This window comes from Phaethon lepturus, unplaced genomic scaffold (assembly GCF_000687285.1).
Source record: "Phaethon lepturus isolate BGI_N335 unplaced genomic scaffold, ASM68728v1 scaffold36248, whole genome shotgun sequence".
NCBI classification, from domain to species: domain Eukaryota; kingdom Metazoa; phylum Chordata; class Aves; order Phaethontiformes; family Phaethontidae; genus Phaethon; species Phaethon lepturus.
In genome coordinates this window covers 77,813-95,053 of record NW_010557541.1, presented here as the reverse complement: position 1 = coordinate 95,053, position 17,241 = coordinate 77,813, and the positions used below count along the sequence as shown (strand labels likewise).

The 17,241-nt window shown below is 35.3% G+C and overlaps 1 protein-coding gene across 1 annotated transcript in view; it reads left to right on the top strand.

Annotated features, from left to right (window-relative positions):
• Nucleotides 1–663: 663 nt before the first annotated feature.
• Nucleotides 664–17,241, top strand: part of LRRC49 (leucine rich repeat containing 49) — a gene marked incomplete at its 5' end in the record, with an annotated part of 50,362 nt that continues 33,784 nt past the window's right edge. The window contains 7 exons of the mRNA XM_010292791.1: nt 664–726; nt 1,282–1,369; nt 2,062–2,259; nt 3,814–3,913; nt 4,912–5,115; nt 6,328–6,394; nt 16,057–16,200. Of these exons, the coding sequence (XP_010291093.1) occupies nt 664–726; nt 1,282–1,369; nt 2,062–2,259; nt 3,814–3,913; nt 4,912–5,115; nt 6,328–6,394; nt 16,057–16,200 (864 nt within the window). The remainder of the gene's footprint in view (nt 727–1,281; nt 1,370–2,061; nt 2,260–3,813; nt 3,914–4,911; nt 5,116–6,327; nt 6,395–16,056; nt 16,201–17,241) is intronic.

Sequence of the window (17,241 nt, the reverse complement as noted above, 5' to 3'; positions counted from 1 at the left end):
GGGCGGGGTGGTGGCACCTCCTCCGCTGCGGTGCTGTGAGGCGATGCGTGGCCGGCCGTGCTGGGGCTGAGGGCGCGGAGGAGGGCGGCTGCGCGGGTAGGTGCTTCGCAGCTGGCGCAGTCCTGTGAGGGCAGCGAGGCAAACGCGGGCGAGGCAGCTCCGTCTTCCCTGTGCCGTGACTGGCGTGAGGAAGCTTCCCTTACGTTATTTGTATGCCCGCTGTTATTTGCTGGGAGGTGGATGTATAAGCGATTTGGTTAAATAGTTCTGTTAAAAGTTTTGATTATTTAGCAGGTATGTGCAACGTTTTGTCATGTAAAGCCGATTAAAAGACCAGCACGTTGTGCCTTTAAAAAAAAATTCTATTTAAGTGTAAATACTTGTTTACTTCATAATGAGGGTAATGTCCCTATGAAAGTCACCCTTTCAGTGTTGTTGTTTTTTTTTAAACAAAGAACAGTGGGGTTTCTTAAACTAAAAATTATTTAGTGTTACTTAGTGCTGTGATGTATTCTTCATAATTGCTTTGTAAAGTAGTTCCTCTCTTGGCAGATTTTGCTGTGGAAAATACCTTCTTTTTTTTTAAGTTACATTCAACTTTTTTGTATTGATAGGCGTTTTTAAAAAATGTAATATTCCCTTCCTTTTTCTTCCAACTTGCAGGTTAATAATTGTGGTCTTCAGCTGGTTATCCAGACCTCATCAATAACAGATAAAAGCAAACCAGTAATTATTACCTTTTTTTAAATAGTTACATTAAATAATGCAGTTGTGTGGTACAGCCAATTTTGTATGCTTTCGGATAGGATTTGCTTTTTCAGTAGTAATATGTTAACTAATAATATGATATCTGATGTATCTGATAGTCTTTTGGTAATTTATTTATCCTATTAAAGATACGTAAGGTAAAAACACAGGGATGCACTATAGCCTGCTATAAACTTTATATATATATGGTTTCTTATGTTTCCATCTGTACCTCTCTTCCCCATGTAATTGCAGTACTCCTTATAGGGTGGGAGTGTTTTCTTTATTTAGTCAACTGCAGATGAATGTGCTGGTAGCTTCCATTTTTTCATTTTGGTTTCCAAAAGTTAAACTTTTCAGTCGTAGTATCTTAATAGAATGAATACTCTTTTTATTGGAGCAATTATTTAATTTTTTAAACATATTTGTTGAGTTTCATGAGTACTGTAGTTATTACTAAGGTTGTGGTTGTCTGTGTAAAGAGATTATTTGCATTTGAAAACTTTAACATTTGTCTTAAATACTGTGTTACAGTTTGAATTCAGGATAAATAAAGAACAGTCATCTTTCCACAATAGACTTCTGCAGCATGATCTGGAAAAAAACTATTCAGGACGGCAAGGTGATATTCAAGAGGGTTTGGATTGTTTGTCTTTTGTGTCTATTAACTGAACAGCAAAGAAAGACTGTATTATGATTAGAATATGTGAGTGACAGCTTTTCCTAATCGACTACAGTAATTCAATAAGTACTGCTGTATCACGTCTTGAACTCGTTATCCTACTGCCTGGCACAGATGGCTTTTTTTATCACTCTGCCCCTTACTCTTTTGATGGAAGAGCATCCTTTCTTCTACCTACAAAACCAGAGTCTGTCAAGTGCCCTACTACACATTCCCTCAAAAGCCACAAAATTCTCTACTGTAACATTTCATTGGATATTTAACATTTTAATGTATTTGGACAAAATCAGTTTCTAATTCAGCACCCTGATATGAAGAGGTAGTTTTCCTAGTGTGCTTGTGTGCTTTTGGCTTTGTAAAAGCAAGATTTTTGGTGCTATCACTGCTAACCATGGTGAAGCTTGGAAGAGCCTTGGAACGCAATGCTTCTTGTCACACTGCTGCTTGCCTGTCATATAAAACCAGTGATTGGTTAGGGTAGGAAATAAGTTTAATTATTATGGCAATTCTTTACTCATTCTAGTAAAAAATAAAGGCCAACAGTTGATCAGAATGGGTTAATTTTTAGGGACATTATGCAATCTATTATGGAATAAATTTAAGTCTGCTGTTTCATTTTGTTCCCTCCACAGGAGACCAAAGAGTATTAAGTCCCTTGGTGCGTAATAAGCAGCTATATCTTCCAGTACCGTCCAGTCTGACAGAACTTTCTGGTTTGGAGTTGAAGCAGAATACAGGTTCTTTATCTGGATTTTGCGACTCTTCTCTTCACACACCTACAAAACCCAGATCCCGACAAAGGAACCACAGTATTAGTTCACATGCCTCAGGTAACAGTGAAAAATTCGCTTGTTACTGTCTTTTGAAATTTTTAATTGGGTGTTTTATTGAAAAGTTATGACCTGTAAGATGTGTTCCTTCTGGCTGTCAGAATGTATGACTGAATAGCAAGTGTTGCCTACTGTTCCCTTCGGGTATTAAGCGAGGTTAATAGGTAGTTGTCGGGAAACTACTAGAAATATTTTCCAACATATAATATAGGCATTTAAATGTAGGCTTTTTATACACCTTTCTTTAACAAAAGGGCAGTAATAGGGCACTTTTAATGTCATCCTCCTAAAGACATTTGTGAAAGAAAAAAGTCACTGCACTGCCATCATGTCATGTTACAGACTGATTTTTAATTCTCTGGTCTTACATATATTGGCTTAAAAACCTGAGACTTTAAAAACCCAAGACTTTAAAACTTTTGCAACAATGTTAATTGATTATTTTTGGTCTCAAGGAATTTTTTTTTCCCTCAGAGTTATTTTCACTTGATACATTGAGAATGTTGGTTGTTACAGTGGTTTGTTAGAGTAGCTAGTGATAAAATGTTAGAGTAAGTAGCACTGAAAAGATTCTAAATTGAACAACAAATTTTTTTTACTTGTAGGTCCCTCTTCTAATGGCATATTTTAGACAATAATGAACTCGCTATAGTAGTAAAGCAGCTAGTCTTTGTTTATTGAAGAATTAATGTGTTTTCCATTAACATATTTGATTATTTTAAGGAAGAAAAAAGTAAGGGGAAAACATGTGGAAGTTGAGCCTATATTCTTGTAGTATGCATGCATGATGATCTATTTTAGACCAGTATTGTTCAGTGGATCATTTGCCAAATAAGCCAAAGCTTGCAGAACACATCTGTTGATTTATTTTGCAGGTATTTGTACTCATCCTCCCTCTTCTCCCTTACATTAATAAAATGGGTAAAAATTGGTAGTTTTCTAAATATGTTTTAAAGGGCTGCCTGTTTCTTTCTCGATAATGAAGTGAAATATAATACCAATGATGACTAGATATTGCATGTACTTACCTTTAAAAGACTGCATTTGTGGTTCAGTGGGACTCTTACAGTGTTTTGGTGCTTTGATTTGTAGTTCTACCAACATCTGCTTGATCTGGGTCTTTAAAATTAATCTTAAGTTAAAGAATATCTTCTTTAAATTCAGATGCTGAAATTGTGTAACAATTGTACAACCTGAGCTTAAAACACCATTGGGTAATTCTAATCAAAACAAAAGCATGTACAAGATACCTGCTTACAACAAATTGTTGTTAAATCTCTCATAAATGAAACAAGTGGATGTACTTTGGAAAGAGGATGTAAGGGGATGTAGCTGTAAACAAAAATGGTAGGAAAGAGAACTGATAACTCAAAGTACTGAATGGAGGCAAAATGTACTTTCATGTACTGTGTAACTTTTAATAAGAAAGAAAATTCTGCTTTTATCTGTAGTTAATGGAATGATTTGACAATCATAGTAGCTCATACAGTATTACTATGTGGTACTACTACTATATGAAGTAGTTTATATAGTCTCTATATGATTTTCTTATAGATAACACAAGTTTTGGGAGCAATTCGTCAATAACATTTCCTGTATTGCAACGTACTGCTGAAGAAAAAATACTGAACTCTGATAGACTAACCTTGGAAAGGTGAGAAGGTTATGGAGTATACACACCACAGCTTGCAACTCTTGTGTCTGATGATCTAAAGTGATGAGTATCCTGGTAATGCCTGTGGTCAATGGTATGAGTGGTGGGTTTTCTTTTTGGGGTTTTTTGTGTGTGTGGCTTAGAGAAACGTGTTCCATACAGGAATTCTGTATGAGTGTCCTTGTGATGAGTATATCCATACAGCAGTCGTCTAAGGCAGTTAGGGCTTTTCGTTGTAAACTAAGGAGCTAGCTTAAGAGTCAAATGCAAGGTCATGTACATAATCTGTAGAAAGAGGCTGTGTCTCCATTAGTTCTAATCTGATGCATTAAATGTAGAATGTTGGGGGTTTTCTGAACCAGGACACACAAAAAAGTTTTACCTGAAAGACATTTAATTGTAAGGTGTTTGTTGTTTTTTTGCCAGGATAAGGTTCATGTAGTTTAAAAAGTTTTGTCAGGTCAGTAGGACGCCTTCTGTAATAATCCTAAAATAAGAATAACCATTTTCAGCATCATTTACTGTATCTTTTTATTTTCACATTAACACTTACTCTTTCATGTATTTGTATTTTAAATGTGAATTTCTGTAAGCCAAAGAAAAATTGCATAGACATAGAACACTTCGAATTCTGATGTAAACAGGCTGCTTATGTGGTATCTGATAGAAAAAAAAAATTAAGTTGGCAGGCTATGTCTCTTGAAATTTAATGTGGTCACAACGTGAAACTCCCATGTAGTTTCCATGTAACAAGCAAATCTCTGATTATGAGGACAGGCTTTCAGAGACTTGTGGAAGCGCTTCCGCCATTTTTTCATGCTATTTTTTTTTATAGTAAGGAGTTACTGCCTTATTTACAGAGTTTAATTAGCAAACCTAATTACCTTAATATTACCTTAATCAAGACAATATACTTTGCTCCATTCAGAGTGGGTGCGTAGAAGGCACATTACCAATTTGTTACTTATGTGTGTGTTTTTGTTTAATTTTCTTTCTAGGCAAAAACTGACAGTGTGCCCAATTATTGATGGGGAAGATCACCTTCGCCTTCTGAATTTCCAACATAACTTTATAACCCGGATCCAAAATATTTCTAATCTGCAGCATCTTGTTTTCTTAGATTTATATGATAATCAGATAGAGGAAATAAGTGGTCTTTCAACTCTGAGATGCCTAAGAGTCCTTTTGTTGGGAAAGAACAGGTAAAAATAACAAAACTAACTTAAAGCACCCTACTTCTTTATGATGGAACAACTGTGATCTGTCACTGTATCTGTTACATACAGAGTTTTCGGATTGTGATGTTGGCTGTGAGACCAGTGAGCTGGTTCCTAACACTGCCTAAGGCATCCCACTGAGGAAGCACACAGTTTTTGCTCATAATGTTCTTCAGAAACTTCCTTTCCTTTCTTATGTAAATTTTGGCAACAGCTCTGAAGTATTTTATTTGTTTCCATAGAATGTTCTGTTGTGATTGGCTATTAAATACTTGTTGTTATATTTTCACATCATGTAAAGTATTCATTGATTCTTTATAACCTATAAAAAGTATTTCTGCCTGATGTGTTTAAGATGGGGGAAAAAAACTAAAGTTGTAGATTTTATTGTTTATTGATTCTCTTCCGCTGGGAGAGTAGTTGTATTACTTTCTAAAAATCCAGTTCAAATACTGTAGCCTTTAATTTTGATAAATAGAATTGTCTGTGGAATCGTTGACACATCTAAGTGTTGTGCTCTGATTTTTGTTCCATTTCCTTATATTCAGTAAAGGAAGAAGTGATAAAGAACCTTCAGCTATGTCCGGATTTACAAAGAATGTATCTCCTAATTCAGTCTGTGTTCAAAACTGACAACTTTCAGTAGTGCAGTATGTTACTAGAGCTTATAGCTTTTACATTTAAAATCTCACCTGTAGAAATTAATTTTGTTAATAGCAAAATATTGAGGCATAGGAATGATAATATTTAGGTGCTTTAAGGAATTATTTTCCAAAAGGTGACTACATGGAGTGCTGTATAGTTTGTTTATGTAGAAGTATGGTTTGGAGGTAGTTAGGACAAGACATAAATGATTAAAAGTCAAACACAGTTGCTAGCCACTTGTTTTCAGCTTAAACTATATGTGATCTTTGATTATTCTTGAAGGACATGCATAATACAAGTGATGTTTAAGATCCTCAGCCAGTAGATGATGCTGTTGAATGTATAATAACCTACATTTGGAATCTGGGAAAGCAGGATGGGAAGGAGAAGTTTTAAGACAGTGAAGTTGTACAGGGGAAGAAGAAATACTGCCAAATCTTAAGAGATCTTGGTAGGCAGAAACAAATGGCTAAGCTTTCTATTAGATGGAAAGTGAAAGTTCGTTTTTATCTAACATGAAAAATAATTTATGTCATAATTGAAATCTTTCAGAATAAAGAAGATCTCAAATCTGGAGAACCTAAAAAATCTTGACGTTTTAGATCTTCATGGAAATCAGGTATCATACAATAACTTCATTATTTACTTTTCTTGTGTAGACATCATGCATTTCCTGTGTGTCTTACCAAACTCTTGCTTAACCTTAACAGTCTTAGAAGTCATAGAAGAATTTAAGGTTCCATTGATTGTTGTGGTGTTTCTGCTATTGGTGAGCTTATAAAATGAGGTCCTGTACATACCTGTAGAAGACTTAAATTTGTACAGGAAAAAGCAGAATGTGTCCAAGTTCTTGATTGATTCATGCTTCTGAAGTGACTTAAGTCATTTAATGTGTATTCAGTTTCCCCAATTTGAGACTAAGCGGTCATTTCTGTTTCAAATGGTGCAAGAAGTTTTAACTGTAGTACATGTAAGTGGAAGATTCTTGTTTAATGGGTATGTCAGAAGCAGCATGGAGTATTAAGGGCAAGCCAGATATAGTATTCTCTTGTAACACAAATTTAAAACATGTGTGATGTTCCATATTTGAGCTGTTCAAAACAACATATGGTTATTGTGACTATATAAGACCGATGTGTGAATTTTCTGGATTCCTGTTCTGACAGTTTTGATGTCTTACTGATTTCTCTGTGTATGTGTTCTTTATTATACAATTGCTTGACAGTGGGGAATGGGAATGCTTTTTTAATAATGAAAATAAAAAAAGGCAAGGTAGCATTGTATTATGAGTTGCTGTTACACGTGATGTGATAAGTTTGTGGCTTCTTTGAATAGCATTAGTCCAATAGTATGCATGTTGTACAGTGGCAGAGGTGTATAGGAACAGATAATGACATTGCGTTTGGAGTCTTAGAGTGACTATGTTTTGGAGATGGCTAAGTGTTTGTGTAATTAGAATCCTGTTGTTGTTGCTGTTGTAAGCTTGGGCATTTTTTAATGTTTTTGATAAAAACACTTGCAGACTAGACATGCAGCTGTGCCAGTCAGCACACTTACAGCACATGTGGAGGAATGGAAACGAAACGTAGGTCATGCACAACTCTTACAAATGATCGTGAAGTAGATAAGATTTTTTTTTTCCCTTGCAGTGTTTGTACAACTCCCTTTACATTAATTAGAACTTTATTAGGAGTTTTGGGCATAGTGCCCAACTGGGTGTTGCTAGATCAGCTTCATAATAATAGGCCTACTCTGGTCCAGGGAATATAACAAATTATTCTGTATCAGGAGTTAAGTATTAAATCTTTGGAGTGGGATAAGTGCTTTTGTTTTTCAGAAAGTTTTAATCAAATGTACATGTGAAGGGCATAAATGTTAGGAAATGGAATGACTTGTTTTCTGCCCTTTTTTTTTTTGTAGGTTTAGTATATTTTTCATGGAAAGACCAAATAATGGAAGAGAAGTTCATAGTCTTTAATAAATTATCTTTCTGTTCCTTTGCAGTTTAAAAACATGCAAGTTTTCATATTAATATTCTTTTTTTCCCTGTCTTTGAGGAATTCAAAATTAAAACATCAATCTACCATGTATATTATTAGTTATTTTTGAAGGTATAAAGGAAGGAATGATGAATTTGAGACATACCAGCTTAGTGTACTAGTGTTGTGTTTTGAAGTCTGGGGTGGTTCTTTTTGTTGTTGTTTGCTTACTTAATAATGAATAGGAGGCCTCAGTCTTTTAACTTTATGTAGAATTGTGGGATCTTTATTTAGGGCAGCATTCTAGTCTGTCTTAAGTGGTATTTCTTCCATATTTTAAATTTCTCAAGAACAGACTTCAACCACAGAATTGGTTTTGAGAACTTCAAAATAAGTGTCCCAGTATTGCAGAACATACCAATTTAAACAACAGATCAGTAGAATTAAAAATGAAGTGTTGGTATATAGTTTAATATAGTGTTCTGTTGATATAATGTCTTGTCTCTAACATATACATGCTTTTCTTCTTTAATTTGGTACAGACCAATTATAAGCAAGAATGCACAAACAGAATATCCTGTTTGCCACTCATAATGAAAAATAGTAGAAAATAGGATTTGCTTTATCTTAATAAGCTCTTGATATATCTGTTTTAGATTGCTTGTACTTTATCCTGCACCCAGTTCTCACAGCAAAGTAAGAAAATCTACAAAAAATCTAGTCAGTCTTATGATTTGGAACCAGTGATGGGCAGCAGTTTTCCTTTACTTGAAATAAGAACTGTCCTGATAAAAGGTGTAATGGCACTTTTGTGATGTGCATCACTTATGTCGTCTTTCCTTAGAACTATGGAAAAATGTAATTCTCTTCCAGTGTACAAAAGTGTCCTTGAATGCCAGTGTAGTATGAATATCTGTATGTGCTGTATGAATATGAGATTTCCTCTGGATATCATTTTCCATTACCCACTTCTGGTAACTGTAAAACATGGTGTATATGTTACTTAACGTTACCATCTTTTCAGTCATGCTCTTATTTCTTATGCTTACAGATACTTTTTTGTGGTGCTTTTGTTTTTGTTTTACATTCCAAGTTGTGTTTTTTTACAGATGTGAGAAATAATTTAATGCTGTGTACCTGGGAAACAGATATTCTTTATCTGGCACAAAACTTTAAGGCTGTTTTCTAGACAAGATAGCTGTCTTTGTGGTATCATTTCTATCTTGTTGCCAGGAATATTTTCAGGATTTTCTTAATGTGATATTCTTGGGCCACAATGCAAAACTCATACTGTTAAAGGCAGTACTCAGACTTTCATGCATAGTTTTACATTTATTTGTTGATTGTATTGATTTTAAAAGATTTTTTTGTGTTTTTGAAGAAAAAGTTTGTAATTTCATTACAAAACCTGTCATTGTCGTTGTTAGTAGTTAAGAAGGGGTTCTGATACCAAACTCTCCAGGAAGAAATAATAGATTCTTTCAAGAAGGCTGTTGATAAGCTGAAACGTGCCTGTAAATTTTGCCTGAATGCTTGTCTGCTTAATGAGCAAACTGTTGTGTAGACTGTAATTGGTCTAAAACAGAGGTAACATATGAGTATACGTCAGATGCTATGAAACAAGACAGCCTCACCTCCATCACTGGGAAAGCGATGGAAAAAGCAGCCCTGGAAACCACTTACAAGCATAGTACAGCAAGAAGTCAGCCAGGAAATTTATGTAGGAAGTGGCATTTTTACAACGAAATGACAAGAGCAGTGCATGAGTAGAGCACAATGGATGGTTTTTATTTTTCATTTAGGAAGGTATTTGACACTCTCTCCCATTACATCTTTATAGACAAATTAAATTAAATTTGGGCTAGATAGATGGACAGTGAGGTGAAAGGAAAAGTGACTGGACTGCCAGCCTTAAAGGGTTGTTGTGATAACTGATTGAGTCCCAAACAGGATTCCAATTTAAGTTTACGATTTATTAAGCGAATAGAGGCAAGCAAACAGCGCTGGGTGCGCCGGGAGTCTTCACTCCACCAAGACGCACGCGGTACAGTTCCTGTTCTTGGTTTATATCCTGTCTGCTAATACATATTCATGAATAGCCGCGTCTTCTTCGGCGCATGCCCTCTTCTCCTTCTAGAGTCTTCTCGAATCTTCCTCAGCGTGCCCCCAGGATGACCGCAAACTTTATGCATGCACTTTACAAGTTTCTCTTTACACAATACTATACGGTCAGTGGTCAAACTGGTTTGAGCTGATATACCAGCAAAGTAGTTTACTCGAATCTCCTGTAAAATACCCCTTTTTATGGTGCAGGAGAAATCCATAAAAGTACAGAAGGTTACACTTCATCACACAAATCAGATGAACATATTTCACAGTTGTGATCAGTGACACAAAGTCTAGCTAGAGGCCAGTCACTATCGTTGTACCCTAGAGGCTGATACTAGGTCAGTGCTTTTAACACCTTCATTCATGACCTGCTTTATTAACAATGCAGGAGATTGGAAGGAGAGCTTTATACATGAGATGGTTGTGCTGCCATTCAGTAGGACCTTGACAGGCTGGAGAAATGGACTGAGAGAAACCTCATGAAATTCAAGAAAGGGAAATGCAAAGTCCTGCACCTAGGGAGGAATAACCCCATGCACCAGTACGGGCTGGGCACTCCCCAGTGGAAAAGCAGCTTTGTTGTAAAGGCTGTGGGGACTCTGGTGGGAAGCAGGTTGGCCGTGAGCAAAGACGATATCCAGAGGTCCTTCTGACCTCAACTGATACTTTGATTCTGTGGCTAGGGTTACTTTAGATTAATTTCACTATCTTTTCTTTTCTTGTTTTCTATTTTTAGTGGTAAGGGAAATAGAAGAAGAAAACAATAGTAGAGAAAAAGAATTATTTTGAGGATACTATTAAAGTGACAATTCTTTGTTGCAAAAATGTCCCCTGTAAAGCCATGAAAAACCTCTTTATCGGATGAATTTGGCAGTTCATGGAGCTGTAGTGGAGTGAATCAACACCCTACTACAGTACTCATTGAATGGCACTCTGTATTTGGGGATAGGAGTGTTCTGTAGTTTTAATGTTCATAAATCCCACACATTTGGTGAAATTATGTGTCGCATCTGTTGGTCTTTAGAGCACTTTCTGTGCAGTTTGCACTAATTGCTTCTATTAATCAGTTCTGTTACCGCTTGAGTGTAAAGGCTGGTCACAACTTGTTTTATAGAGTATTCTGGTGATTTCTTTGTTGAGAAATAATATAGTTGAATTTTCTTCAAACTTGTTGTTTTGTCCGTTTATTTTTATAGAAACATCTTCTGTGATTCATTTATGTATGTATTAGAACAGTAATCTATTTTACAGCTCTTTTTATTCTTTGTATTCATGTATAGAGTAGTTCTGTTTTGACTGGAGGGGGTTGCCTTTTGAAGTTGTCATGTCTTAGTTAATAGACAAGGACACATCTCTTTTTTTTTTTTTTTTTAAGTAAAGACAGCTCTGTTAAGGGGAGAATATCTGGTGAACAGTCTTCATCATAGTAGAGGAGTAGCTGAATATTTGCTGCTTGCATACAGTGTACTTGAGATGTGAGTTAACTTGCATTCAGTGATTCTGGTATCACCAGCTTTCCTCTGTAGTCAGACAGACAATTCCAGAAGGTGATTTGTTAGACTCTAGTAGATGAGAAGAGTCATAGAAGTAAAATGCTACCATTTAAATGATATTGCCTGGCAACAATAATATTATTACTGCAATATATGATGGAATATAAATTGCTACAGTAGCATTACTACTTCTGAGTTATGATACAGTTTTTCCATAGTCTTTGTTTTCATGGTTTGGCTTCTCTGATGTCATTAAATAAAACGCACAGATTTCAGTGTAGCAGGTTGTAGCAAAATCTAGTAAATCCTCCTGATGCCTTCAGCAAGTCATTTTGCCAGATTGACTGTTCAGTGAATGTGATACTCCACAATCCTTTCTGAGGACATTGAAGGTTCTTGCCTATCTGGCAAGAAAAAAGTAGTATTCTTTAAACTACCATTTTTTCCCCTTTATGGTTTGTATTATGTTACACATATTATGTTATATTTGTATTATATGTTATAGGTAATATTTACATTAAAATACTAAAATATCATATGTGTAGTATCATTACATAATATATGAGCAAATAGGTTTTATTCTTACTTCAGCAGTTTAATTTACTGCAGGAATATTCTGAGGTGCTTGCAATAATTTTAATTTCTTTGGTGTGCAAAACTATTGTTAATAATGCACAGTATCTCTTATGTTACCTGTGATCTCAGGTGATCATTGAACAATTAAACCTTGTGTACAAGTTACATTAAAGTTACTTCAAATACATTAGACGAAGAAAAAAAAATGGTAATTCTTTAATTATATATGAGTGATAAGACTTAGTTCTACATAAGGTAAGAAATCTCAGCAGTTGCTCTCAATAGATGCAGAATATAAATACTCAAATAGGATATGGCCAGAATATGAATATTACTAATCTCCTTTTTCCAAAATAGTGCTAGAGCCTAGCTAGAAATTAGTTTATTTTAGTTAATGTTCATGGAGTAGTAGCAGTTAAGAGGAAAGCTAGATTCCTGTTTTAGTCTTAGTCTCTCCTTCCCTCTTTCTTGGGGTGTAAACCAATCCCATAGATGGAATGCAGATTGTGAAATCTCTAAGACTGAATTGTTTCCAGGAGGCTGGAAGTGGAGAAAAACAGGAGGAAAATTTCTTTTTTGTGCACTTTTAGGAAATTGTTTCTTATTTGGGTGCTAGGTTTTTTGGATAATATGGTTTGCTCTGAACTATGAGACTTCTCCCACCCAAGTGAGAAATGTACTGGGAACTGGATGTGCATTAAAACATTGAGGGTATAGTATTCCACAATGCTTAGTGATAAACCTGGTATGATTTCTCTTTTTTCCCCAAATCAAGCTTTCAAATGCAGTACTACTTAAAGAAAATCCTTTCATATAATAAATATCCAGAAGAAGGTTAAAAAAATTAATTGATGTCATGCCTAATAAAATCTTGCACTCGATGCCTATGCTTTACCAAAAGGACAAAATGTGAATTCCCTTGTCTCATTACTACTCTTTGCCTGTTTTCCTACATGTTGTAGTAATACTCTTGATTTTAATACTGCCCAGTAAAAATTTGTAAGAAAATACAGCATCTTAATAATATTGAATTAAACTTTTTATGTAGAGACTGTGTTTCTATGGTTATTAACACACTAATATGGACATATACTACTACATAATTCAGAGACCCTGCACGTGATTGTGTGCATGTGTGCATTTAATGCACTGCAACTTAGATTTAATTTTGAAGTAAATATTTAATTTCTAAATAGTGTGCTTTGAAGCACTCTGAATAGTCTATGGAGAGGGTGCTGACTGTTGGCTTGATCTGTGCTGTTCAGGTAAATAGTATAAATGGTATATGTTTCACACAAATCTCTTTAAAAACTTCTTATTTTAGGTGGGGTTGAAACGGACTTTACAGCATCTTTCCAAAGTTGAGTCAAGTTAAACTTGAGTTTAATTCTAACTTTATTTGGAATGAAACTTATTTTATAATGCTTTAAATTTAAAAAGGTCATGAGCGCTATTCTTTGTGTTCTGTTTAATTCTGTGAGTCACTTTACTTGCCAAAAGTTCAAGGATATAAGTAAAAGGTAAAAAGAAAAAAAGAACTTGATTTTTCAGGCATGGACAACTTTTCATTAATCTCAGAAATGTGTGCTAAAAGATGCAACTTTTGTGTGGTTTAATTATTGATGAGTGATTATGTGGTGCATAACAGTACTTTCTGTAATCTATTTCATAGCCAAGTATTCAAACATGCAAGCAAGAAAATGGAATAGTGTTTTTGTTCAATATTTACAAGTAAAGCCTTTGAATTATTTGAAAAAGCAACTAAAAATGGTTAATAATAATCCTTCTTTATTTGTAATTAATAGAAAATAGTCATAGAAACAATTTCTTTTTACTAAAACAAATATTATTTTAATCCTTTAAGATGAGGTGATAATGACTTTTATCTAATCCTCACCTAATAGTATGTACTAAAAGCTGGTGTATCTTCATGTGTTCATGCATAATTGAAACAAAGAAAATCCAGTAGAGTTCATCTTAAACCTTAGCAAAGTCATAAAGTGTATTTTTGTACATCACTGATGAAATAGTTATCTTTGCAATAGTAGTAAAATGCCAAGATTAATATTCTACATTGTGGTGTGCTGTAATTCTAGCTAAACAGACATCTGCGGACGTCTGTTGTTCTTCATGCTAACCATCTGCTCTTGGCTTTGCTTTTACAAGTCTTTCTACACGGTGGTATTTTCTGGCATATTTTTGTATCCTGCTAGTTTTTATTTTCCATATATAATAGACATAAATGGATGACGTATAATAGTTTAATTAGAAGTTGAATCAAAAGTTGGTTTAAGATGTTATTTAGTTTTGGTTTTGCTATCTACTTTTGTATGCTTTTTAATGGAAAAATTGTTGAAATACTTATAGCAGCAAATTCAAGTCCTATGTCATAGACTTAAAGACATATACATACACACACATGTGTGTATATATGTATGAAAATTACCAACAACATTATGCGTTCTCAGACTGTTAGATAACAGCTACCTTACCTCTTCTCCCATTCCAGGAGCTGCTAGACGCTTTCTGGAAATTGGCATGGCCAGATTTGTACTGGTCTAAAGCATCAGAAAGTTCATTGTCACTGGGAAGGTGTGTGACACCAGTTGCTATCTTGCTTGTCTGCATCTAAGTGCTGTTAGCAGCTTTGAAGAGGAATAGTGTGCCTGAGTACAGGGTGTTGAAGGGAGCTTACAGTGGTTTAGCAGATGATCATTCTAAGTGAAAGAGAATTCATTATACTTGTTAGTAGCTTTGTGCACTACATCCTTGGATGCACTGCCACACACTGTGGAAGCTTGAAGTCTTTTTCACAGGAAAACCTGCTGCCACCTTTCTGCCATATAGCGTGGGTTTTGGTATGAATCTGATAGGAACATCCCACTGTGCAGTGGCAATACTTCATTGTCTCCATCATACATTGCTGTATGCAAGTCCTGCCTAAATGTTTGGATAGATGCTGGGGGACAGATCCCAGACCACTATGAGAAATAAGTATCTGAATAGAGATCCTTGAGTGGATCACTCTGAGAAATACAAACAGCTGAAAATGAACCCAGCTTGTGTCAACAGAGCAATAATTAATGCCTTTGTAAAACATGGTTGCATTTCTAGAAGTCAAAAATAAAATTAAGGGGCGGGAGCTATTATTACTTTTTTGATTTTTTTTTTTTTTTTTTTTTTTTGGTCAATATCACCTGAATCTTTAAATTAGCACATTAAGTATAAAAACCTTGGGTAGCTGCCTGTTTACTGTAGTTTAGTTGCTTTAATCCCTCCATTTTCTAAGCACAGGTTGGCAGGAGTTGCAGAAGTGCTGGGGACTGTCAAGCAAACGTGCTGTATAGCCGAACTAAGGGAGCTGCTGCTTTCTTTGATAAATTTTGAGTACGTCTTACTGATTCCAGCAACTACCAGCTGGAAAAACTTGCTTACAAATTCCAATTTCAGAATAATTGCTCTCTTCTGTAGAGGGCTGTGGCTGTTCCTTGCCCCTGAGTCACAGCAGGTTCCCATGCTCATGACCTGCTGGAGAGTCTGTCTGTGGAGCCTGTGTAGATAGAGCTGTGAATACTGCTACTGGCTTTTTAAGAAACGTGAAGGGAGACTCGTGCAGAGTTCTGTGACAGTAGGGAGATATGATGCCACGTATTCTTGTAGCAGAGGTACCAGGAGATCCGCGTGTGTGTTTGAGTGCATTTGCAGAGAAATTAAGGATCAACTTAATTTTGATTTCTACATTTTCCACAAAATTTTCACATTTTGTGATATTGTGATATCACCAGTGTCATGTTAGTTTTATGGTGTCTTTGAGGTTGCTGCTACAGAACAGCACAGCTGAAGTAAGCAAATTTCTGATAGTAAGGAAGGAAGTGTTGACTGATTTTACTGCAGTATGACTAGAAAGATATTGGTGAATACCAGTACTTAACCTCCAGCAGACAGCAGCTTGTTTTCAGAAATTTATGACATAATTGTCATTGTTTAGAAAAATACACAAGCAGCAAGCTCTTGTATTAAGTTGATTGTTCACATACACTTTTTAAAAAATACACTGTGCTACATAAATCTATTTTATATATTTTATATGAAACACAGTATGCATGTTTATACCTCTTTCACAGATTACTAAAATAGAAAACATCAGTCATTTGAGTGAACTGAGAGTGTTAAACCTTGCCAGAAACCTGCTAACCATTGTGGAAAACCTTCATGGACTGGATTCGCTCACAGAGCTCAACCTTCGTCATAATCAAGTCTCTGCTATAGTAAGGAACAAAACTCTTGTCTTTTTCACTTTTTCTTTTTGCTTTGTTTTGAACAAAATGCACAATTACTGTATCTTGTTTAAACTGTAGCAGCATTTCATATTTGTGAAATCTTGTGTTTTCCTATTTATGTTGCAATATTTACTTTTACAACATAGAGGTGAAACAACCAGCAATTTGTTGTCGGTGTTATTTTGTTTAAGTGTGATCATTTGTCATGATCCAAATCGTAATAGTTAATGATGGTTCTTTGGCGGAGGGGGGGGTGGGGGGCAGAATTCTGTAGAAGCTTTGTGATTCTAACATACAAATTTAGACTTTTCTTCTGTACAAGTTTGTTGCCTAGAAATAAACCCTCTGTTAATTTCTGTGGCTCAGGTAAGCAGTCAGACCATCCTAAATTTCATCTCCTTATGGACATTTCTGGGGCAAATGTATAGAAAATAGGTATTGATCTTAAAAGCAGAATTTTCCAATTGAAGCTTTAACCTAGTGTTGTTAAGTCTTGGTTGTAAAATAAAGTTACAGGCTCGGGCTCTGTGATGTATCTCGATGTTCTAGTGTTTCCTGGCCAGAGACAGTGTTTCAGGAGATGATGTTCTGTTCAGGGAAGTTACTTTGTCTAATTGTTTTTGGTGGTTTTTTTACCCTGGATAAATTCTAATGGTATGTTGTGTGTGTGGTTTTTTGTTTTGTTTTTAACTGGATGGTGATTTTAGCAAGTATGATGTTAATTCTCCTTCATCTAGAGAAGGACTCTTAAACTGTGTGAGGCCAAGTCTTGGACATGTCATACTATCTGAAACCTAAAGTAAATATAAGTCCCCCTCCTTTTTTTTTTTTTCTTCTAATGATAGGTGTTGTCTTTTTCTCTGTGCACAGCAATGTATGTTTATTCCTTTACTTAAATTTTTTTTAATTTTTGGAGGAGAAACACCCTGAAAAAGTGAAAGCTGCACTATTTTTGTATTGAAATTCAGAATCTGTTGCAATATGAAATTACTGAAAATCCAGAAACATATGAATAAATATGTCACTTCC